Source organism: Plecotus auritus (assembly GCF_963455305.1).
Source record: "Plecotus auritus genome assembly, chromosome: 7".
Lineage (NCBI taxonomy): Eukaryota > Metazoa > Chordata > Mammalia > Chiroptera > Vespertilionidae > Plecotus > Plecotus auritus.
In genome coordinates this window covers 68,635,032-68,659,850 of record NC_137774.1, presented here as the reverse complement: position 1 = coordinate 68,659,850, position 24,819 = coordinate 68,635,032, and the positions used below count along the sequence as shown (strand labels likewise).

General features: G+C 48.7%; 1 protein-coding gene across 3 annotated transcripts in view; it reads right to left on the bottom strand.

The window, feature by feature from the left end:
- GTF3C1 (general transcription factor IIIC subunit 1) overlaps positions 1 to 24,819 on the bottom strand; it is a 93,816-nt gene that overhangs the window by 23,840 nt on the left and 45,157 nt on the right. For all 3 annotated transcript variants that reach the window (XM_080682407.1, XM_080682409.1, XM_080682408.1), the window contains exons 8-19: positions 23,904 to 24,019; positions 22,478 to 22,793; positions 21,699 to 21,913; positions 19,091 to 19,227; positions 16,633 to 16,786; positions 13,290 to 13,393; positions 12,367 to 12,551; positions 10,381 to 10,656; positions 9,996 to 10,141; positions 3,914 to 4,011; positions 3,312 to 3,408; positions 3,019 to 3,196 (exon numbers count right to left, since the gene is read on the bottom strand). In XM_080682407.1, the coding sequence (XP_080538533.1) occupies positions 3,019 to 3,196; positions 3,312 to 3,408; positions 3,914 to 4,011; positions 9,996 to 10,141; positions 10,381 to 10,656; positions 12,367 to 12,551; positions 13,290 to 13,393; positions 16,633 to 16,786; positions 19,091 to 19,227; positions 21,699 to 21,913; positions 22,478 to 22,793; positions 23,904 to 24,019 (2,022 nt within the window). The remainder of the gene's footprint in view (positions 1 to 3,018; positions 3,197 to 3,311; positions 3,409 to 3,913; positions 4,012 to 9,995; positions 10,142 to 10,380; positions 10,657 to 12,366; positions 12,552 to 13,289; positions 13,394 to 16,632; positions 16,787 to 19,090; positions 19,228 to 21,698; positions 21,914 to 22,477; positions 22,794 to 23,903; positions 24,020 to 24,819) is intronic.

Here is a 24,819-nt window from a genome sequence, read left to right as displayed (position 1 = left end):
GCCATTAAGGTAGGTGACAAAAGAACACAGTAGGCTCGGGGAGTTATGAGCAGAAGAACCATATGCCTTCCCCCCAGGGGGCCCGTGGACATGCTATGTGCCAGCAGAGAAAGCAGTAAATGAAAATGACTGCACTTGGCTGTGGCTGTGGGGTCAGGGTCAGCAAGGACTGGACAGATAGCTGGATGTGGCATCAGTTTCCCTCAGAGAGCCAGGAGCAGCCACTTGTTTCCTGAGTGCCCCAGAGGGGCATTCATTCAGTGGAGCAATTACATTCAGTTATCCTAATAATAAAAGCCTAATATGCAAATCGACCGAACAACAGAACGACCAGTGGAACAACTGGTTGCAATGACGTGCACTGACCACCAGGGGGCAGATGCTCAATGTAGGAGCTGCCCCCAGCCCGCAGCCCCCAGGCCAGCCAAGGCAGGTGCCAGCAGGGGCTCCCCAATGGCCCTGCCGGTCGCCCTGCAGAGGGAAGCGACCGGTGGCAGCAAGGGGCGGGGCCAGGCAGCAAGCAAGCCAGTGCCACCCCCACCCTGATCGTCCTGCTGGTCACCTCCCGCAGAGGGAGGCGATGAGCGGTGAACAGGCCTGGCAAGTGGCTGGCACCAGGCTGGCCAAGGCGAGTGCCAGTGGGGGCCCCCCAATCGCCCCACTGGTTGCCCCACAGATTGGCCCTGATCACTGGCCAGGTCTAGGGACCCTAACCGTGTATGAATTTCGTGCACTGGGCCTCTAGTTCCACAATAAAGAAGATTGCATTTCTCATAAGAAAACATAAATTACTACTAAAACTGTTGCTTGAACAGGACAAGGGAAGGTGATGATAATTTGCAGACTGTCAAAGACCCTCTCATAACATGCTCATCTGGAGACCTTGGCCCGGGTGCGGGGAGGAGCGGTGGGGAGAGGCCATGTCCTCCACCTCTCAGCCAAGTTTACAGAGACATCTGGGTGAAGGTTCGCCTCCACCCATAAGGTGGTGATGGTATTCCCAGTTTGGAAATGAAGACACTGTGAAACACACTGTCCCCTAAAGTCAGAAGGTTACAAAGAGCTTGTCCAAGGTCATGCATTTGAATGGACAGTTGAACCTACGGGGACTTGAGGTGATGCTTCTGTGCACCACAGCTGCTTGCTAGGAATGCCGGTTTAGGCCAGCCCAGGTCTGCCGAGTCCAAACCTCTGTATGGGGCCCAGGAACCTGCACTTCAGGCTCCCGGGTGCTGCTGTGCACACTTGTGTCCGGAGCCCCTGCTCTAAAGGATGCTCATGTCTTTTAAATGGTGCTTTCCCCTCATCTTTGGGGAACCCCTCAAATGTTCGCTAAATGACAGGACAATCAAGATCTGATTAATGGATTCAATAAGCCTCCCACATTTCTGCTCCCAAACACTAAAAGGGATGGATGGAAATTCAACAACTGTTAAGCCTGAAAATCTTTGGTGCAAATAACACACTGGCTCACAAATTTTCATCTAGGTATAAAATGCAGGGGAATTAGCTAACTTTTAAAATCTGAAATAGTAAAAGCCTAGCTCACTAGTGAATGCCAGAGGAGTCTGTGACACACACTGTCCTGAAATTTGTCTGGACCCATTAAAGGCTCTAAATATGTGTTCATTACGCTATTGACCCTGAACAATTCCACTGAACAAGTATGTAATCCTTGCTGTGCAAAAACCAGCGTGTAAAACTGAACTGCAGCTCTGTGGCAGGAGAAAGAGGATCAGATGTCTCTCCCGGGTGCAAATCCGATGCCCATCTTTTTTTCTCCTGGTAGAACTGGCAAGAAAAGACCAGCTGAAAACTGGCTTCGAGGAAAGCACGCTGGGCTGCAGGAGGCTCTCTAGCTCCCACAAACCCTCCAGTCACTCGATAAACATTTACGGGAGTCACTGTGTACCAGGCACTGAGAGACACCATGGGATGCAAGCCAATGGCCTGTGCTCACAGAATCCACAGAATGAAATAAGACGATGACAGTAAAAGTGCTGGGAAGGCTTTCTTGAAGAGGAGACATGTGAAACAGGAGTGGCCACCTGCGAGGCGAGCAGGGGGTTGGGGACATTCTGGAGAGGAAAACAATGAGAGCAAAGGCCCCACCCAAAGCCCGACTCACCCACCGGCAAGTCTGCCAGTTCTTCCTCCCCAGCCTTCCCCATCTGCCCCTCTATCACCGTCACAGTGCGCATCTCTCTGGGGCATGAGTCACAGCTCCAACTGGCCTTTCTCCTTCTACTCCTGTCCCGTCTGTTCTCCAGGGCAAGCAATGAGATACTTGATTACAACCACCACCATCTTTTTGCTGCTTTTAGGACACATCCAAACTACCGTGTTCTGCATGGCCCCCAGAGTCTGCCTCCTGCCCACTTCCCAATCTCAGCTGCCACTCTCCTTCCCACCATGCTGGCCTTTTCTGTTTCTCCAACCACACTTGGGGCCTTTGCACTTGCTGCTTCCCGTGCCTGGAATGTTGTTCCCCAGTTCTGGACACGGCTGGCTCAGCCTCAAATGTCTCCTCCTCAGAAAGGCTGCCTGACCATTCATTCAAATGCCCTCAGCTCATCATCCTGTGCATTTCCTCCCTGACACTCATCACACCCTGGTGTGTGTGTGTGTGTGTGTGTGTGTGTGTGTGTGTGTGTGTGTGTGTGTGTGTGTGTGTGTCTTCTCCCCAAGAATGAAGTCTCACGAAGGCAGGGACGAGGTGTGTTTTCATTGCTTGTGGCCAGGCACAGGAAATGCACGCTGAGGTGTTCATAAATACCTACTGAATGAACATGTAAGTAAAGATCAAGTGGAGCTGCTTGGGCCGAATGGAGAGTGGGGCTGGCATACCTCCCCATTCAAGGCCTGCTACACTTCTTTCTAAGGGAGCCCCAAGGACACGATAGGCCTCCGGGAGCAGCCTGGAAACCACGAGGCATCATCTTGTCCTCTCCAGCTCTAATTTCAGTTGTTCCACAGCAAGGGGGGAAAGCAGTGAGGACCAGCAAAGACAGATGGTACCTAAAGGGGTGTTGAGGCAGACACACTGCAGATCAAACCAGTAGTTTTCCACATCCTGCATTGAATTCAGGACATAAAAACGCCTTTCAAAGGGCCGGCTGCTGTGGGCAAGGTGGTAATGTGGGTCACAGATGGTGGTATCAACGATAGCCGCATTCTTCTTCAAGAAAATGAAGATCTGCAAGGCAGGCAGGGATGGGGCGGGAGAAACCACAGAATCAGCCTCAGGTGAGCCGTCTGGAAACTGTGCTTAACAGTCAGGACCACTTCAATTTGGGCTTGAAAGATGTTACCTGATCTTTATCCTGAAACTTTTCTGTGGGACCAAACTGCAGCAGCCCCATGTAACACAGCCTCTGCAGGTTCTCCAACACTGAAAAAATGTATCGTCTAGAAAACAGAGGGGAGGAGCAGGATCCAATCACACCACACGCTGACTGTGGTCAGGGGGTCTGCATCTGGGGCGAGGAGGGCACCTCACTTACTCTCCTCTTCTACCTGGTGGGACCTGGAGGACTGGCCTTGGGCCTGCACAGTACTGGAGCCCAGAACTGCCCTTCCCACACCCAACAAGGGCAATGGAGCATCAATTCCACACTGGGGTTTTGGGTTAGAAAGTAAAAGTAACAAAAAGACAAAACCACATTAAGGCTTTCAGACTTCATCAGCAGAATTTACTTTAAAAGAACCTTGAAATCAAGTATAAAATGTACCAGCACGGATTTCACTTGCCCGGGCTTTAGAAGGCTCACAGGTGGCTGAATTCATGAAAACCTCGGATCTCTACAACCAGCAAGGCAGAAACCTTTCCTCTCCCTGGTTAATGAGTATTTAGCCCCTAACTTCCAGGGGAGTGCAGGACCCTCGGCCACTCTATGCAGTTCCAGGGACTCACCTCTTGTATAAGAGCTGCTGCCGGATAGGCCTGGGGAGAAAGCGGATCAGTGTGTGCTGCTTCAGAGGGTCATTCAGAAATTCATCCAGGTTGTCCACCTACAAGGTGATTTAGGGTTCAGCTTAACCTCAAGACCAGTGAATTGCTAGAATTGTGAAAAAACATTTACCACTATTTTCTTTAATCTTTTAAAAATTAATTTTAGAGAGGGAGAGAAAGATAGAAACATCGATGAGACAAAATATCGATTGGCTGTCTCCTGCATGCCCCTCACTGGGGATCGAGCCCACAACCCGGACATGTCCTGACTGGGAATCGAACCAGCAACCTCTTGGTGCATGAGTTGATGTTCAAACACTGAGCAACACTGGCTGGGCAAAACACCCCACTATTTTCTGGTCTGCAGCCTCTCTGAACCTGCCCATCAGCCCTATGGTGATGGTGCCTCCTCCTTCCTGTCTCCCCCAAACCTCCCATATCATGTTACCCCTCCTTTCCAGGCCATCTGCCACACTGCCCTCATATACTGCTGGTGGGCAATCATATTGCTAAAATACTTCCAGGGGATGATATGGGAATATACTCCTTTATATTTTAAAAACAGATGAAGATGGCAGCACAGGTAAATGCAGTACTTGGAAGCTCTCACAAGCACATCAAAATTACAACTAAACTACAAAAAAAAATAACCACCATTCAGAACTGCCTGAAATCTAGCTGAACAGAAGCCCTAAAACTAAGGATATAATGAAGAAGCCACACTGAGACTGATAGGAAGGGTGGAGATGTGGAATAGCTGGTCTGACAACCATGTGTGGTAGGAAGGGATGTCTCAGCCTGTGGACGTTTGAGCGAGGGGTCCCAGCCCCACACCATGCCCCCAGCCTAGGGTTCCAGTGTCAGGAAAGAAGTCCCCATACTTCTGGCTGTAAAAACCAGTGGGGACTGTGGCTAAGTGAGACGGAGGGCTGCTGGAGTCCCAGGCAGTTCCTCTTAAAGGGCTCTCCACAGAGACTTACTCGGACTCATGTGCTCTAAGCTCCAGCACTGGAGCAATAGGTGAAAAGGCACCAAGGATATACAGGGAGGAACTGAATTGACTGGCATCAAGGTGAGAACTGTGAGGGCAACATTCTGCCAGGCAGAAGTGCTGGCAGAGGCCACTGTTCCTTCGCTGAGCTTTCTATCCCACAGAGCCAGCAGGCTGGGCTCCATATTTGAGTCTCCATCAACCTGGCTAACACTGTTCATCCTGCTCTGGTGATTCCCTGAGACCCAGCCTCATCCAGCTTGTGGGCCCACCCAAGCTGTTTCCAGTGGCTTTTCCATATGAATGGCCCATCTTGGCTCACAGTTCACTTTCCTAAAATCTCTAAACAAGCAGCATCTGGCCTCAGCATGCTGCATGCCTGTACCGCTTGCTAAGTGGCCCCAGGCCTGGCACTAGTGGCAGCCAGCCTTGGTTTGCAGCTTGGCCTCTTCAAGCCCAGCACAAGCAGCAGCCCTCTGAAGACTGCTTTGTAGCTCATGGGGTGAGGGTGGGGCTATATCCTGGGCAGGGTACAGGCAGCAGCTGACCTTGGCCTGAATCTTCCAGGAGGCCCCAGAGCCAGTGCACCCACTTCAGACCATGTCCAAACACCACCAACTACCTTCCCAAGAGACACACTCAAGGGGCAGACACAGCAGGCACCAGAGCCCTGCTGAAGGAAGTCCTACTTTGTGGGATTGGCTCCTGCACAGCTGATCCTCCAGGGTGGTCACAGCTCATCCTTGCAGCCATTGGCCTGGGGGTAATTCCCTCCTATTGGGGTGCCAACAGCAATCATAGCTTCCACAGGAAGGTGCACACAGCCTACGGGGGAGTGGGGGGCGGCGCATGTGAAGTGCCCAGCTTAGGTGATTGGGGTTGGGGTGGGGGGTGGAGGCTGTGCCACTGGATTCTATAGGATACCTACTACACAAGGCCACTTTACCGAGCCTGGGAGCAGTAGCAGCTCTACCTAATACAGAGAAACAAACACAGGGAGACAGCCAAAATCAGGAAACAAAGAAACAGATCCCAAATGAAAGAAAACTAAACTCCAGAAAAAGAACTAAACTGGAGACAAGAAATCTACTAGATGCAGAGTTCAAAACATTGGTTATAAGGATGCATAAGGAACTTAGTGAGAACATCAACAAAGAGACAGGAAACATAAAAACAAAGACAGAAAACATAAAAAGGAACCAGCCAGAAATGAAGAATACTTTAAGTGAAATCAAGAATATATTACAGGGAATCAACAGTGGAGTAGATGAAACAGATATGGAAGATAAGGAAGTAGAAAACACCTAATCAAAACAGCAGAATGAAAAAGAGAATCCATAGCCCTAGTTGGTTTGGCTCAGTGGATAGAGCACCAGGACTGCAGACCAGACGGTCCCAGGTTTGATTCAGGTCAAGGGCACATACCTCAGTTGCAGGCTCCTCCCTGGTCAGGGCACGTACAGGAGGCAACCTATCGATGTATTTCTAGCACATCGCTATTTCTCTCTGTCTTTCCCTCTCTCTAAAAATCAATGGAAAAATATCCTCTGGTAAAGATTAAAAAAAGGAAAAAGAGAATCCACAAAAATGAGGATAGTTTAAGGAGCCTCTGGGGCAATTTCAAGTGTATCAACATTTGCAACATGGGAGTGCCGGAAGGAGAAGAGTGAGAGAGAGAGCAAGGAATTGAAAACCTATGTAAAAAAATGATGGAGTCCTAGCCAGTTTGGCTGAGTGGATAGGGTGTTGGCCTGAGGACTGAAGGGTCCCAAGTTTGATTTTGGTCAAGGGCACATACCCAGGTTGCGGGCTCGATCCCTGGTAGGGGGCATGCAGGAGGCAGCTAATCAATGATTCTCTCTTCATTGACTAGAGGCTCGGTGCACGAAATTCATGCATGGGTAGGGTCCCTAGGCTTGGCTGGCAATCAGGGCCAATCAGGTTCCCCACCACCTCCTTCCCTTACCTCCCGCACACTACCACCACATGGTTCCCCCCGCCTCCCCCTTCCCTTGCTCCCTCAGCGTCCTGCTGCCGCCACCACTGGTCGCCCGCCATGTTCCGTGCCGCCCCTTGGGGTCAGCGCATGTCATAGTGAGCAATCGAATTCCCATTCTCCCGGTTGAACTCCCAATAAATCTCTCCCTCTCCCTTCCTCTCTAAAATCAATAAAAATATATTTTAAAGAAAATGACGGAAAACTTCCCTAACCTGGTTAAATAAATAGACATGAAAGTCCAGGAAGCACAGAGGGTCCCATATAAGATGAATCCAAAGCGGCCCACACCAAGCCAAAGGTTAAAGACAAAAAGAGAACCTTAGAAGCACCAAGAGAAAAACACTTAGTTACCTACAAGAGAACTCCCAAAAGATTGTCAGCTGATTTCTCAACAGAAACTTTGCAGGCTAGAAGGGTTTGGTAAGAAATATTTAAAGTGATGAAAAACAAGGATCTAAAACCAAGATTACTCCACCCAGCAAAGCTATCATAAAATCAGAAGATAAAGAGCTTCCCAGATAAGCAGAAGCTAAAAGAATTCACCACCACCAAACCAGTATTACAAAAAATGTAAAAGGGTTTTCTTTAAGAAGAAAAAGATTTAAAAGGTTAATAATAAAATGTAATAACTACATATCTGTCAGCAATTAATTATTTATCTATCTATCTATCTATCTATCTATCTATCTATCTATATATATTTTTGTTAATTCTCATCCAAGGATATTTTTCCATTGATTTTTAGAGATTGGAAGGGAAGGGGAGACACACAAGAAAGAAACATTGATATGAGAGAAACACATCGATTGCTTGCCTCCTGTATGCGCCCCAACCAGGGACAGGGATTGAGCCTACAGCCTAGGTATGTGCCCTTGACTGCAATCGAACCCAAGACCCTTCAGTCTGCACACTGATGCTCTCTCCACTGAGCCAAACCAGCGAGGGCTTTATTTTTATTTATTTTTAAAATACCTTTTATTTATTTTTAGAGATAGAGGAAAGGAGAGGGATAGAGAGAAATACTGATGAGAGAGGAACATCATTGATCTAGCAACCTGGGCATGTGCCCTGACCAGGAATTGAACCAGTGTTTTCTTGGTTCCTGGGTTGACACTCAACCGCTGAGCCACACTGGCCAGGCTGTCAACAATTACTTAAAAAAGACATATAGAGGCTGAATGGGTAACAAAACAAGACCCTTACATATGCTGTCTACTAGAGACTCAATTCAGATAGAAAGACACAGACTAAAAGTAAAGGGATGGAAAAAAGGTATTTCATGAAAATAGAAACAAACAAACAAAAAGCTGGGGTAACAATAAATACACCAGACAAAACAGACTTTATCACAGACAATAGTATGGTGATTGCCAGAGGGAAAGGGGTTGGGAGGAGGTACAAGAAGGTAAAGAGGGGATAAATGGTGATGAAATGAGACTAGACTTGGGGTAGTAAACACACAATACGGTATACAGATGATGTATTCTAGAATCATATACCTGAAATCTATATAATTTTATTAACCAATGGCATGCCAATAAATTCAATTAAAAAATCATTGACTTGTAAAAAAACAAAACAAAGGTTATATAACAAGAGAAAAAGAAGGACCCAGCAATTCCACTTCTGGATATTTGTCTGAAGAAACCCAAAACAATAAACCAAAAAAACATATGCATCCATATGTTCACTGCAGCATTATTTAGCCAAATATGAAAGCAACCTAAGTGTCCATCAATAGATGAATGGGTACAGAAGTACACATATATAATGGAATACCCAGCCGTAAAAAAGCATGAAATCTCGCCATCTACGACAACATGGATAGACATAGAGGGTATTGTGCTGAGTGAAATAAGTCAGACAGAAGAAGACAAATACCATATGATTCCACTTACATGTGGAATCTAAAAAATAAACTAAACAAACAAGCAGAACAGAAACAGAATATTCTGACAGTTGTCAAATGGGCGGAAGTTGGGGAGCTGGGTGAAGAAGGTGAAGGGATCAAGAAGTAAAAATTGATAGTTACAGAAATGTCAGGGGGATGTAAAGTACAGCATAGTCAATACAGTCAATAATATTGCAATAACTATGTATGGTGACAGATGGGTATTTAATATAACTTACTAAGTGATGGGTGGGTATTTAATTTAATATACTATGTATGGTGGGTATTTAATTTAATATAACTTTTATATTAAAAATAAAATAAACAAATATACTATGTATGGTGGGTATTTAATTTAACTTTTAAAATTGGGGTGATCACTTAGTAAGTTATATTAAAAAGAGAAGAAGAATGCTGATTTCCCTGGAAGCCAGTGATTCCATTTCTGTCCTTACCATAAAGAAAAAACTTTGGAACTTCCCACGAATATGTCTAACAAAAGGTATTATCACCTGTCATTTGTAATAACAAGAAACTAGAACTTAAATGTCTAAGAATAGAGGACTCATTAAATAGATTAGGGTATGTGCATAAGAAAGAATACTATGAATTTACTTAATATTAAGTTAAAACTCAATGATGTGGAAAACACAATATATTGTTCAGTGGAAAAAAACATAAAAGAGTAAATATAGTCTCAATTCAGTTTAAAAAAACAAACAAATGGGAGATCTAATATACACATATACATGCATGTCCACACAAACATAGCATAAGATAAAAAGACTAGGAGAAAATGTACCAAAATCACTAGCTGTCTGAGTGATAAAGTCATGGGTAATTTTTATTTCCTTCTTTTTCTGTATAAACCAAATTTCTGAATACATATTATAATGTCACACCATGATATTTGTCTGTCTTATGGTTGATCTATCTAGAAGAACAAGTCTTTGACTTACCAACCAACCATCCATCCAATCTCCTATCTCTCCATCTATCCAATCAACCATCCATCCATCCATCCATCCATCCATCCATCCATCCATCCATCCATCCAGGCAACTGCAAGTCTTGAAGCATTTTTGCTTGACCAGGTGAGTATGGGCCCTCTGGCCTGGAGCTGAGGGGCTAGCCCCTGTGATAGCTTGGGAGTTGCCAGTACCTTGTAGCTGACTTGCACAATCTGGATAAAGATGGAGAGGGGCAGGCAGAGGAGAATGTCGCTGACAAGAGCCCAGCCGAAGCCGAAGTCCCTGTAGATTGGAATGGGAGGGACGTAGCGTGTCCATGAGGCTTCATCCACATATACTATGAGAAAACCAGAGACAGGGTCCAAGTCATGATGGTGATATCACCTCCTAGTAGGTCTTGGTTCTCTCTTACCACAAACGTGAGAAAATCTACTTGTCAGGCAGGAAGCCCAGAGGTTCAGAAAGTTTGTATCAGGGCAGTGTAGATATTCTGCCAGTTCAGACCACAAGAATAAGAATCCATCATGACTCCCCCTTTGGATCTCGCTGCTGCTGGCCTGCCCTGGGTCATCTCACCTGCCTCTGTGGGGAGCTCCACTTCAGCCTCCCGGACTTCTCCATCTTGGTTGTCGCTCGGTGGGGCATCAAAGGAGGCCTCCAAGTCTTTTCCGGAGGAGGGCGGGGCTCCGGTCCTGCCTGGCTCCTGCTTTCCCGTTCTTTCACTGCTGAAGCCCTGCTTCTCTTCTGTGTCGCTGGCAGGGTGCCCATAGATCAGGTACCACAGAAACCTGTGGACCACCCGCAGGCGAGCCATTTTGGGCAGAAATCCTATAGATCGCCCAAGTCCAGGAACTGAGGCAAGGAAGGGGGAAAGCAGTGCTTGAAAAGCCCCAGATTCAAATCAGTTCAATTCCCTAAAAAACTGTTGTTGCCACTGTCTCAGGTGCCAGGGAGACAGAAAATGTTCTTACTCTCATGGAAGTTACTTTCTAGTGGGAAAGGGCAGACAATACCAAAATCCTGAAATAAGACATCAGATGGAAATAGCTGGTGCAGAAAATAAAGCGAGGAAGGGACAGGGAGGAGGACTGTAATTCTACATAAAGGCCAGGAAAGGCCTCACTGGGGAAAGGCCTCGAGGGAAGTCCACAAGTCCGTGACTGGGCAGGCCTTACAGAGAACCTGGGCTGTACAACCCAGGGTAATGCAAGGTGCCTGACACATTCGAGGAAGGGCCACAGGCTGGAATGACAGTGTGAAGCAAGGAAGGAGAGCACAGGAGGTGAGCCAGAGTGTAATGGAGGAGGGAACCACCATGGAGGGCCCGACATACCCCCATTTAGAACTCCTGTCTTGATGGGGGTTGTGCAAAATATTTCAAAATCTAGGTTCTTTTAAAGTAGCTTATTTCTTTGTTGATACAAATAAAGTGTTCCTTAGCTTTCCCCAGCAAGAGGGAGCAGGTGAGTCAAGGGAGACAAAAGAACAGGGTGGTAAGGACAGTGAGTAGAGGCCCCTCCTCCCGGCAAGCCTAGTCCATCTACTCAAGTGCATGTGCTGGCCTGCCCTGGGTCATCTACTCAGGTGCATAGTTAGAGAGTGCGTGTTTCCTCTCCGTCTGCACTCTCTATGAAACCTGGAGAGTAAAGGCCATGCTTGTGTGACTGCAGCCTTCAGAAGGGGAAGTCACGCAGGTGACTCTTCTGTCTGGAGTCCCGAGTTTGCCACATCCCATACCAGGACACGTTTTCTGCCTGACAGAGCCCGTGCCCTGGTAAGTTGCCTTTTCTCACCACCAACACGCGTTTGTGACTAGGAGAGGAACAACGAAACACTCGATTATAAAGTCCTCCACTGCACTTGACCTCACACATTTACATTAGAGCAGCTTAGTGGGGGATGAGGGAGGAGCCAGCTCTGTTAGAGACCCGACTCTGAGAAAATTATATGAATGCTCAAACTCGCCAATGGCTGAAACTACCAGAAGGCTCATGGGGTCAGCAGAGGTAGAGATTTTCTGAAATAGAATATTCCAGCCCAAGGGTAGTCAGCAAAAGAAATTAATCTTTGTAAATAATTCCTCATGTTGGGATCTAGGATAGTTTCTTTTTTTGAGAGAGAAAGGGAGAGGGAGAGAGAGAAATACTGATGTGAGAGAGAAACATCGATTGGCTGCCTCCTGTATGCACACTCTCACAAGGTATCAAATCTGCAACCTGAGTATGTGCCCTCACTGGAAATCGAACCTGCAACCTTTCGGTATATGGGATGATGCTCTAACCAAGTGAGCCACACTAGCCAGGGCGGGATCTAGCATAGTTCCATCTGAGTTTTGCAACAGCCTTGTGAGGTATATTGGGCAAGAATCATTTCCATCTTGCAGATAGGGAAACTGATGCCGGTGGAAGTGATGTGACCAGCCCACATGACCCAGCCAGCAATTCAGACCTTATTCCCTGACTGCAGCCCAGTGCTTAAATGTACAACACCAAGTAACTCAAAGGGCATCATGCAAACAACCAATGAAACACAGTTAGACATTGACAAGCAGTTGATTCTTACCTACTACAGGGTTGTAATTTTTAAGCTGGGTTATGCCCATTTTCTCATCAGTTTTTTTCACCCGTCCACTCTCTGGTTTAGAGCAATCATTCGGCTGAGAATCTCCTGATCCACTCGGGTCCTCTTTTCCTTGACTTTCTTCTTTGGCCTCCCCTTTAGGCACTGTAGGCTGGGGCACTTTAAGCCTGCAGACCAAGTGCGAGCCAATGTTATGGTGAGAAAACCAAGGGCTGAGAGAAAGGACACGTTTTGTCCTCATGAATCAGATGAAGCCATTTGGTTCTGAGGCCTCAAACTCAACTGCTCTAGAGGCCTGGCAGATGTTTTAAATGAATAAAATGTGCCAGGTCACTAGACATTTGGGAATGGTGAGGAGTGTGGTGACCTGGAGAGTGCACCCCCACCTACGGGGCAGCTGCTACCTGTGAGAAAGGGAGCCTGACATATTAGGTTCTCTGATACTTCCATAAATGCTAGAAATCAGGAATTTGATATGAAATTAATTGGCATCTGATTCAGAGTACATATGGCCAATGTATGGCAAGATGCACAAACCAGCACCTGCAAGCCAGAGCCAGGCCTCTGCTCATCCACAGATCACCTGTGGTTTAGACCCAGCTATGAAGTCTCTCCCATTCTTAAGTTTCTTTCAGTCCATTAGATGATTTATGGGCAGAGCTAGAGATGTCAGGAAGGCAACTAGAATCGTTCTGAGCCATTATGAGGTTGAGCAAGTTTCACATCACAGGGTCTGTGACTTGGAGTGCTCTGTCCACAATTAGAATAGAATAAAAAATGTGAGGATTTTCTTTTTTCTTAAAGAATCCAGAAATTGATCCTTATCAGTCTAGGGGGTCATGACCACAAAGCCCAACCCAGTGAATTCACTGAGATCACACAAGTCCTGTGTTGCTGCTACTTGCCTGTTTGCTGAGCTTGAATTGGAGATCCGGAAACGAACCTGCTCGATGGCACTTCTCACCAGAGGGTCGTTCTGGTCCATGGAAGGGTGCACTACCAGATCCACCTGCAGAGAGAGGACAGTGTCCCCATGGGTGGGAAGAGCTCAGGGAGACTTAGCTCCACAACTCGGCTCCCTGGTGGAGCGCTGGTTACCCCGTTCATGAACCTTTCCTAAAGACAGTTATGAGACTGAAGCAAAGTGCACTGTGAACAGTTTCCCATTGTCAAAATCCCTCCGCTCATCAAGCGATCAAGTTCTGCCATCAGTAATGTGCTGCTCTGCTCAGGAGAGGAAGTCTGCCCTAGAAAGGGCCGTCTTCCTACAGTGCTCTCACTGGGTGTCAGGGCCCACTGGTCACACATCTACCTGGTAGGCTGTTCCCTATGCCCCGCTCCTGCTATCTGAGAATGTCCCAGAAGTGCTTGTGAATCCTGAGGGCTTCCACCTGGAAAAGGTAAACGCCTTCATTAATCTCCCCTCGCTGAGTGCCGCCAGGGACTCCTGCCAGGTGCGCTTCTAAACAGATTGGCAGAGGATTTAGAGCTGCTTTGTTGTTTTAGCTTTTCCAAGGTGCTGCAGCTGAGCAGTTAGGGTGGTTACCACCTCATGAGGGATAACTGGAGGACAAATGGAAATGACCTGGAACTGAGCAGAGGGTGTGGGGTGACAGCTGTGCAGGAGATGGCAGGCACAATGGCCAGGCACCTGGCCAGCCAGGCTTCCTTTCTGTCTCTGTCATTGGCAGGGGAGAGCAAAGTAAGGTTTTCTAAATGGCTAACTCTGATCAGCAGGCTTCGAGCCAAAAATGACCTGAAAGAGGGTCACAGGGAATAGGCAGCAACGCCTGATGTTTTAGAAAACAAAACATCAAAAGCTGCTGTGGCTCAGTCTCCTCTGCTCCTCATTTGTGAAATGGGGACCCCTCCCTCATGCCCTGCCAATTGTTTAGTGGTTTTGTGAGGCTCAAGTGAGAGACAGCTAGGTAACACCCAGGGAATTTAAAAGCATGGTACAAATCCAAAGCATTCCTATTTCCCCACTTTCCACAGTCAAATGGCCCAGCCAACTTCCCACAGGCCCAATGGGCAGGTGGCCAGATGCGGAAGCCAGGGCAAAGGCCGATGCTGGGCACAGCAACTCTGATCCACATGCTCCAGGAGACCAGGAGGCAGCCTGTGGGCAGCCTAGGCTCCGGTGCCAGAGAAAGTGCTGTTGAGATACTTAAGCGTATTCTGGAGGCAGATGTACAATACTGCAACCCTTTCCAGCTGGAAAAGTGGGTACCATGTAGTGGTTCCACTATAGTGGTTCTTGAATGTCTCCCATCTTAAACAATTTGGTTCGCTACCAAGTTGTTGGGAGTGGGGTGAAGGTGGGGGATGTTTTGGTTATTGAACAAAACTTAGGTTCTCAACTCCTTCTTGATGATACGTTAGCATGACAAAAAGTGTTTCTCAGGCCACAAAGGAGAATTTGAGTCAGTTTACTGCTAAACCTCCTCTTGCTAACATCTCAGGAAATTGTGAGGTGAATATTTTTGTGTTTATTTGCACAACTTTAAAATAAAGAGGCCATCAAGAGAGCTGATGTTGTTAAGAGTGTGAAAGTGCTAACAAAACAATGATTACAGGCAATTGAAGAGGCAGAAAAATGGCTATTGATTTGGATAAACAAAAAGTAGTTAGCCTGTGAGAGCACTTCAGAGGCTATGATAAGTGAAAAAGTGAAGATGCTGCATACTAACCTCCTAACATCCACTCCTGTAACCAGTACTGAAAGTGATTCATTTAAGGCCAGTAGGGGTAGAAGGCCAGTAGGGGGTGGTCAATAAATTTAAGTAGTGTTTGTTTATAGATTAAATAGACATTAGATATATACTGTATGTAAGGGAAGTTAAAACAGGAAATCATTTGGGAGTCTGGAATGATTCAATTCAATTTACGTTATTTCTAATAGGGAAAAATGATTCAGTTTTCAAACAAAATGCTTTTTGAACAGCCTTCCGGAACGAATTGAGTTCGAGAACAAAGGTTCCAGTGTACTTGTGGCAAGAGGCCCGAGGTCTGGGCACCTTCATCTTTGAGTCCTCGTTGCACTTGCTCCCCACCCCACCTGTCCCACTCACCCCAGTTCTGCCTGGTAGTTAGTTATGGGGCCAAACAGGAGTTGGAAATACAGGGGATACCTTTGTCAGACTGCCCCTCTCCATTATTAGATGGGGTAAGGTTTTCTTGCCCTCAATTTCTGCCCAGACAGGTCTTTCCCCTCTGAAACCTCTGCTCTGTGAAGACCAACAGAAATCAGAGGTGTTGCAACTGATGGGCCGGAGCTTTTGTCCTTCAACAGAGACATCAACAGAAGGCCTCCTGCCACCGCTTCAGGGGCTGAGTGGCAAGCTGCTGGGGATGGGAGAGGAACAAGGTCAAGGGGACTCACAGTAGACATAAAAATCGATGAGTGCTGTCAACTTAGAATGGTAGAAAATGTGTTTCTGAAGTCATTTTTTGTACTGCTCTGTGTTTTCAAATTTCAATGTCTCAATAAATAAGTGAAAGTAAAAAACCTGAAATGACCTTGCCAGCTTATTAAGAAAACAAAACATCAAAGCAGAACTCTCTTAAGGCAGATATTTAAGGTGCAGTCAGAAAAATTGATCAGGAAATTACAAGTGACTGTCCCCACAGCACCATTCCCTTTGGTCCCAGTGCCCAGCTGGGCTCTCAAATTATTCTGACCCTGAAAAATTGATGCCTTAGAATATGTGCAAAGTCACTGAGCTACAGTTGCTATGGGAATGCCCCAAACTTTAAATTTTACAGAAAGAGATAAATTGAGACAGAAGAGATATGTTGTTCCCCATCGGATAATCACAGCAGTGCAAGCTAATGGAGCCACAGCCATCATTTCCTCTGGGAGATGTTTCCTCAGATCTCTGTGGAAGATGTTCTGCTGCTTAGTCTAAATTTTCCACCTCCTACGTGTTGCTTAATTACTCCCCATGCTACTCTGCTGAACGTCCACATGCCTCAGTTCCCCTCCTCTCTTCCAAGGCTGCTGCAGGGCTGGACCCCTGCCGTGGGTGGCACATGCTGCTCTGGGATCCAATTACATTATTTTTCTCTTCTGTTTCCAGCTTCCACAGAAAGATGGGATGAACCCTGTTCCCCAAATTAGGAGGCATAACAGGAAATTCCGAGTTATTGACAACAAAGGAATGACAGAGATATAACAAGGATATGAGAAGCTGGACATGGAAACTTCCAGCAGTTAGCTCTATAGGCATCAGGAGAACCCGTGGTTACCTTCTTCTTGATGCCATCTTGGATAACCGTAGTCCGATACAGTCTCAAGAGACCTTCCTCAGACAGGTTCCGCACCAGGCGGACGATGGACTTCTTACAGCACTTGGTGGACACGCCTTCCTGCTTCTCCTGATCCATGATCATTTTCTGAATCCTGGGGCATCACAAAATAAGCAGTTAATATTCCCAACCTCAACACAGAAGGCCGTTCTCAACCCAGGCAACCAAGACATGCCTAATGGCACCCAACAGAAATTGGGGGAGAATTAAAGGAGGTTTCACCATTGAAAGGTTGACTCCTTGAAATATTAAGATCATCTCTCTTGGGGATAAATAGTTGGCTAAAGACAAGCCACCGTTCGTAGCAGCTCCACATTCTGAGCTTCTCACCAGGAACTCAAAGAGATTACATGATTTGCGACGCGATGGCAGGAAAACTGGGGGAGCCATGATGGCAACCTCTGGGCGAAGTCTCTATGCCAATTTAACAGCCAGCGAGGAATGTTCCAGCTTACCACTGCTGACACCTAGATCGGAAGCTCTTTTTGATTCCTCTCCTCTTTTACCTTATCCTCAGAGAGCAGGGGTGGGGAAACTTTTTTCTGCCAGGGGCCACTTGGATATTTATAACATCACTAGAGGCCCGGTGCACGAAATTTGTTCACGGGGAGGGGGGTGTCCCTCAGCCCAGCCTGCACCCTTTCCAATCTGAGACCCCTCGAGGGATGTTTGACTGCCCGTTTAGGCCCAATCCTCATGGGCAGTCGGACATCCCTCTCACATCCAGGACCGCTGGCTACCAACTGCTCGCCTGCCTGCCTGCCTGATTGCCACCAACCGCTTCTGCCTGCCAGCCTGATCAACCCCTAACCACTCCCCTGCCAGCCTGATCAATGCCTAACTACTCCCCTGCCAGCCCGATTGCCCCTAACTGCCCTCCCCTGCCAACCTGGTCACCCCTAACTGTCCTCCCCTGCCAGCCTGGTCACCCCCAACTGCCCTCCCCTGCCGGCCTGGCCCCCCCAACTGCCCTCCCCTGCCAGCCTGGTTCCCCCCAATAGCCCTCCCCTGCAGGCCTTGTCCCCCACAACTGCCCTCCCCTGCAGGCCTGGTCCCCCCCAACTGCCCTCCCCTGCAGGCATGGTCCCCCACAACTGCCCTCCCATGCAGGCCTGGCCCCCCCAACTGCCCTCCCCTGCAGGCCTGGTCCCCCCTCAACTGCCCTCCCCTGCCGGCCATCTTGTGTCCACATGGGGGCAGCCATCTTTGACCACATGGGGCGGCCATCTTGTGTGTTGGAGTGACAGTCAATTTGCATATTACTCTTTTATTATATAGGATTCATGAGTCATACAAAATTATCAACTTAAAAATTAGCCTGCTAGCCCTAGATGGTTTGGCTCAGTAGATAGAATGTTGCTCTGCCTGGAAGGCGGGATCCAGTAACACGACCCGCGTGGTTCAGGGCCCACTCAGTGTTGGCCCTCAGACTGAAAGGTCCTGGGTTCAATTCCTGTCAAGGGCAAGTATCTTGGTTGCAGGTTTGATCCCCAGCCCTGGTTGGGGTGTGTGGAAGAGACAACCAATCGATGTCTCTCTCACACTGATGTTTCTCTCTGTCTCTCCCCCTCCCTTCCATGCTCTCTAAAAAATCAATGGAAAATTATACTTGGGTGAGGATTAACAATAACAACAAATTAGTCTGCTATATGTAGTAAAACATTTAATTAACTCACTCCTAATGCCTTGGCAGAGCCAGACCCAATGATTTCGTGAGCCTTATAAAGCCCAGGGGCTGGATGTTCCCCACCCCTGCTCTAGATCTTAATGAGTCACTATGGTGACATTTCTAGATCACCGAGGGAATGGCAGGGACAGTAGGAACATTTGGCCAAACCCATCACTGCACCAAAGAAGGGAGCTCGGCAGTAGTGTCTGCAGATGGCCTCCCCATTGCCTAGAGAAGTCAGGTTCTTGACTCAGGTGCCTTTCACGCTGGGTGCCTCAGGAGCCATGAAGATGCCACCCAGGAGGTGGTGATAACAGCAGTCGGAAGGACCGAACTAAAGTGCAGAACCTCTCCATGAACAGAGGCACCCCACGCACGGGAGTTCTACTTGTGTCTCTTGTTTTTGCTTTCATGTAAGATTCTAGCCGATGCTATTATCTGCCTAAGTTTCTTCTTACCCCTTTGCTGCCACGAAATTTCCAAGGAGGGAGAAAGGTGCATGCAGTCCCTAGGACTTCTAGCTCATGCTCAGTCTCCATGCCCTGTCGTGTATTCCTCAATGTTCACACTTGTCAAATCACAAGAACAAACGAAATCCTTTCTACTACAAGGAACACCATGATCTATACAGGGAGGGAGATTCAAATGGCTCTCGGCCATTTCTGCATGTGTGATGACTAACTGGCATGAGATTTATCACTGGTGCGAGACCGAGAGACTCCTCCTTACGTGAATAAGCTCTCGATTAAGCGGAGGTTGGTGACGGCTTCTATGATCAGGTTCCTGCGTTTCAGCAGTCGATAAGTTTCGTGGGGTTTGTCTTGGCCTGGGCCGTGCTTCCCAGTCTTCTGGGAACTGCCACTCTCCTACAACAGGGACCAAAAGCACAAGAATACAACGGGCTCAGCACAGTTTGGGGGGCAGACACCACTCCTGAGGCGTACTTTCCCTCTTTAGGGAATTTCTATGCTGTTTCCAGAAGGAAGCCAAGAGGACTATTTCCCCAACAGGATCCATCCCCCACTATTTTGGGGCCAGGAAACAACGAAGGCATCTGCAGCAGACGGCCCTGGAACACTATGGAGATCAGCTGGGCTCAGACAGAAGCTGAGGCGTGTACTATGGCACCCCGGAAGTAGCACAAAGCACACGCTCAATTTTCCCTGGGTCCTTCCCCAAGAAACTGAGACGCTGAGCACAGCTCCATGCCAGTCACTCTATAAAGCTTCTGTTCATCAAAAACTCCTATTTTACAGAAGAGGAAACCAGGGCTCAGTGAGGTGAAGTAATGGTCCAGGTCGCAGAGCGGGAATGTGCGCTAGGATAAGTTATGCCCCATGGGCTTCTGACTCCAAGTTCAGGAAGTCACGGGAAATCTCTCTGGGAATAAAAGACAGAAGCAGAGGCTGACTTGAGCTCAGAGCAGGCTGCCCTACGGAAATTAGGATGAGGTGAGGGAAAGAGGAAGGAGAAAAAAGATCAGTTTCTCCCTCTTATCCCTGCCAAAATGCTCACTTCTCTCTTACGGCTCCTTTCTGTCCTCTAGGAGCCTAAATGAACTTGCTCCATCAGCTCTCTCAGATCAAATATGATACAGCCGAAATGTGCACCTACCGTGAAAGGAAATCCCAACTCTAACATATTCCTTGCAAACCACTTAGCACAAATCAGCGCCACACGGCAGCCCAGGGCTCGTTCTCTGGATGCCCCTCGCTTGGAGTGGCGCTTTCAGGAGGACTAGAATGTGCTGGAGGAGGCCGCTCAGGGTTGGTGTCACAACAGATCCCCGCCCTGTCTTCTGCGGGAGCTCCAGGAGGCACAGCTCTTCTGTTCAGGCAGAAAGCCCAGGAGTGGCACAAAGACCTTTATTCTCTCTTGCATTTCAGAGCAAACATTTGGAGAACATGAGTAAATATGGCCACCTGCATGGGGCTGCTGGAGAGCCACGTGAGAACAGGCTCTGCTAGGGGCCTACGGGTAGTCCATGTCATGCCCCTCTCCTCACCAAGTATAAGAAAGGACGAGATCCTGCCAGTACTTTGGGAACAAATTTCTAAGAGGAAGAGAAAGAGCTGAGTGAGGAAGCCAGCAACAGGAGTTCTAGGACGTGGAGGGAGACGCGTGGGCCTGATTAGAAGCGGGAGGAGGAGGAGGCAGGCTGGGATCCACCTGCATGCAAGCCTAGGTTCCTTGGTTAGAGACAATACCAGTCATGACTCGACAGTGAGGAGGCATGGCATCCAATGCATAGGAAAGGGCCGAAAGGTTTTAGCAAAATTCAGAAAGCCTTTCCCACCCTCCACCCCAATCCTTCTGCAGTTGGGAGAGTAACAGCACAGGGCTCCATACAGAAAGGGAGAGGCAAGGGAGGGGGTGGAAACTGTACACAGCAGGGTCTAATCCTCAGTGTCATGAACTGGGCAGGCACCTCACCCAGTTCCTAGAGCCCCACTGTCCTCCTCCCAGACCAGAGCTGACACTGACCTCACAGGTTGTTGTGAAGCCTGAACAAAACAGCAGTGGCAGCATCCAAAGCCGCCCTGATCACCGGTCTGTTCTCTGCTGGGAGCCTCCTCCTCTGACCCTGTGTTTCTAATGTGCAGGAGGCACCACCATTACCTGAGGCAGTTTCAGGTGGCTAAGGACTGAACTGAATCCCTTATCTTTTAATCTAATTACACTGATGAAAAAGCATTGGTTTGATTGTACTGTGTCTTAACCCTCTGACATACAACAATATTTGGCCCAAATGTACCAATATAGTTTTATTTTCATTACATCTATCTTATGGTTTACCTCTTTTTATAGTAATGATGTTGGCCTTTTGTCTAGGCAGTTTCTCAGCCCTGGCACTGCTGACATTTGGGCTGGCTGACTCGCTGCTGTGGGCTGTGCTGCACATTCTGGGATATGTAACAGCATCTCTGGCCCCTCCCTGCTAGATGCCAGGAGCACCCTCTCCCCCCCACTCATGACAATTAAAAACATCTCCAGACACTGCCAAGTGTCCCCTGGGTTGCAAAATTGGGCCAAAGTGAGAACCACCCGTCTAAATTGGCCATATACATTCCCTCTGCAACAAATTTAAGTAGGAAGTGTAAGGTGATGGAAATTTAACAACTCTAGATATGAGTGCAGGTGACGTGTGGTGGGTGGGGCAAGGCTGTGTGCAGGGAGTTTGTGGACGAGCGCCTGCGGCCTGGCAGGACCAAGCACTCGGCATCTGAGGCCTTTGCTTTTGTTGTGATCCTTAAGCACGGAGCTGACAAGGCTGACGCCCACCCGCCACAGGCTGCTTCCTGGAGAAGATGCACCCTCATTGCACACATGTGCTCACCTTTGGGTTGTCAAGCCGAACCTCTTCGATCACAGCTATGTCGCCATTGTTACTCTCCACGCAGTGGGAGCCGAAGGCCGAGGTGGCTTCTGAGGAGCTGCTGGTGTCCAGGAAGCTGTCGGCCCCGACAGAGCCCCGGCAGGCCCTCTCCTCAGCAGCTCCGGGGGAGGAGGTCGGCTGCTTCTTCAGCGGGTGCAGGTTTACTTTCCAGCCACCTGGAGGCAGAGCAGAAAGAATGAACTGCGGCCAAATCAAGGGGAGAGCGAGATGGGCCTTTACACTTGGCAGCCAGACCAGACACACCCAGGTTAGAAGATCCACGAGCTCAGTTTTAAGATGGGGCAGTGAACCCAGCAAGCAGGGCGGGGCCCCCGTAGCTGGACAACTGATTTGCAAATCTGTCACCAGCACCACCCTCCACACATTAGGAAAAAGTCTTCTGTAACTAAACTAAAAGCCTGAGGGATTCTTAGGCTGTTGGAGGGAATGGACTGAGGGAGCTTATGGGATTCCATCACTTTAACAGTGAAAACACAAACCAAAGCATTGCCAAGGAGCCAGGAGACAGACTGTACAGCCGTCTCCTTTAAACTTATGACGTGATGTATGTGACACCAGTAGGTCCTGGACTAGGACGGCACTGAGGACATTCTCAGTGTCTGCTGAACTGAATGGGGTGTATTCTGAAAAAGCCCAGAGCAAGGCGGGATGGGCAGCAGCTCAGACTGAGGGCGCACGCACTCGGCCCGCTCCCCTGCTCCCACTCGAGAGCACCGTACCCTTGATGGGGGTGGAGTGATGAGGCTGGGTCCCGAGACTGGAGTTTGAGGAGGATTTCATGTCTCCCTGTGACCCTCTGCCTCTCCTTTTGCTGCTGCTGCTGCTGCCCTCCTCCTCGCTGTCCAGCTCAGAGAGGAAAGTGTCCTCTCCTTCAGGTGGGAGGGACTCCTCCGGCACCGAGGCCAAGCTCACGGTGGTCAGCAGCTCGCTCCGCGCCTTCTCCCTTTCGTACTGCCGGCTCAGGTCGCTCTCCTCTGCAAACGCGCAGGAGATGTACTTGGTGGTCCGCTGCCGCCCCTCGTCTTCCATGAATCCCTGGGAAGGTGAGATGTGTTTCGTTACATTCAAAAGAGGGCTTTGCACACACAGGCATTCAGGTGGCCCCTGGGCCTGCGGTGGCCATTTCCTTATCATGCCTGCATTCGCCTGTGTCTCCTCCACCTCCTGCCCCGGCCCCAGTCAGGCCTATGCATGCTCCCTCACAGGTCTCCCGCCGCAGCACCCTCAGCTCCTGCGTCCACAGGCCTGTCGGAGAGTTTTCTCAATCGCAATCCTGAATGTGTGTCTGCTCTGCGAGACATGCTTTGCTAGGGACCTGCAGGTAGTCCAGTTCATGCCAGGCCCTAACTTGGTCTTCCACTGCCCGCAGTGCCTGGCTCAGGACTAGGCCCCAAAGAAATGGTTAGTAAGCAGTGAGGGTTTGCTATGTACAATTCGATGGTTTAGAACTGTGACCACAGACTGGCGAGTCAGGGCCCGGAGGCCACCAACTCCATTCAGCCACTGCATGAGGACTGGTGATGAGGTCATCACCAATCCACATGCACTCTATCTTCTAGGACAGGGCAGAGGGGCTCTCCCAGGACCCTAAATGCCAGGAAGAGCAGCATTTTTTATATACCAACCACATGCCATGGACAGTGCCAAGTGCCCTGCAATCATTAGCTTGACTCTAATACTGCCCTCCAACAAAGTGGCCAAAAAGTTCAGAAGAAGAGAGTGAGGCACAAAGGGCTGAGACAGCAGGTCTGAGTTCTGAAAGGAGAACGCCAGACATGCCTCGTTAGCCAGCTCAGCCTCCAGGAGCCAGACAAATAGCATAAAAGGGTGGGGGCCAGGAGGGCCTGTAGAGCCCTGGAGGGCACCTGCTTTATCTGCAGGGGCGGCCGGAGACTCCGTTGCTGCAGCTGGTGCCCCACACGGAAGGGGGGTACAGCCACATCTCCTGTTGACTTTCCAATGCTGACAACTCCTTCAGTTTTTAAGAAGTGAAAACCAACAAAACCACATTATGTGGCCCTGGGCAGCATTTGCCGCCTTGGGAGACAGCAGGCCTGTCCTGTTTTCTGACCCGCTGAGACACTCCTTCATAATCGCACTGTGCACACCCAGACAGTGAATGGCGCGGAGGACTCACGATGTTACCTTGACAGCTTTGAATCTCTGAAGAAGACGACACAGCATTCTTGCTTCCAGCTTTCCCACATTCATGGCCACTCGGATTTCAGCCTGGGAAATTCCTTTAGTGCCTCTGCGCTCAACTGTGTGAAACAATATACTTGAACCCAACCTCTGCAAAGGAGCCATTCCGCACCAGTCACGTCAATTCCCACCCACCTGTTTAAAGTAGGCATTTCAGTGCAGTGAAACCAACACACAGAATAAAACAAATGCCTCCTCTCTCCCTTTCCAACACTCGGAACACCACCACTAAGCGCCAGTTTTCTTTTGAATATATTTTTAATTGATTTCAGGGAGGAAGGGAGAGGGAGAGAAACACCAATGAGAGAATCCTCGACTGATGCCTTCTGCATGACCCCAGAGGGGATCGAGCCTGCAACCCAGGAATGTGCCCTTGACCGGAATCGAACCCAGGACCCTTCAGTCTGCAAGCTGACACTCTATCCCAGCTGTGGGCAAACTATGGCCTGTGGGCCGGATCCAGCTGTTCTATCCAGTTCTCTTGCTCTCCCCTCCGCTCCTTTACTTTGAATTTATATTAGTTCACACAAACACTCCATCCATGCTTTTGTTCCGGCCCTCTGGTCCAGTTTAAGAACCCATTGTGGCCCTCGAGTCAAAAAGTTTGCCCACCCCTGCTCTATCCACCGAGCCAAGCCAGCCAGGGCTAAGCGCCTGTTTTTAAATGCTCACCATGCAAACGGCAAGTGATCAGCTGCTGATCTACTAAGTTCCAGCAGCAGGAAGTTAGCTCTTTCCCATGAATGGACTTTTTTAGATAAATGAAATGAATCCCATTAAAAAGCATCTCAATACTGTTTAATTAAGAACTTTAGCATTTTCCCAACCTTTCTCGGTGGACACAGAGGCGTTGTGGACC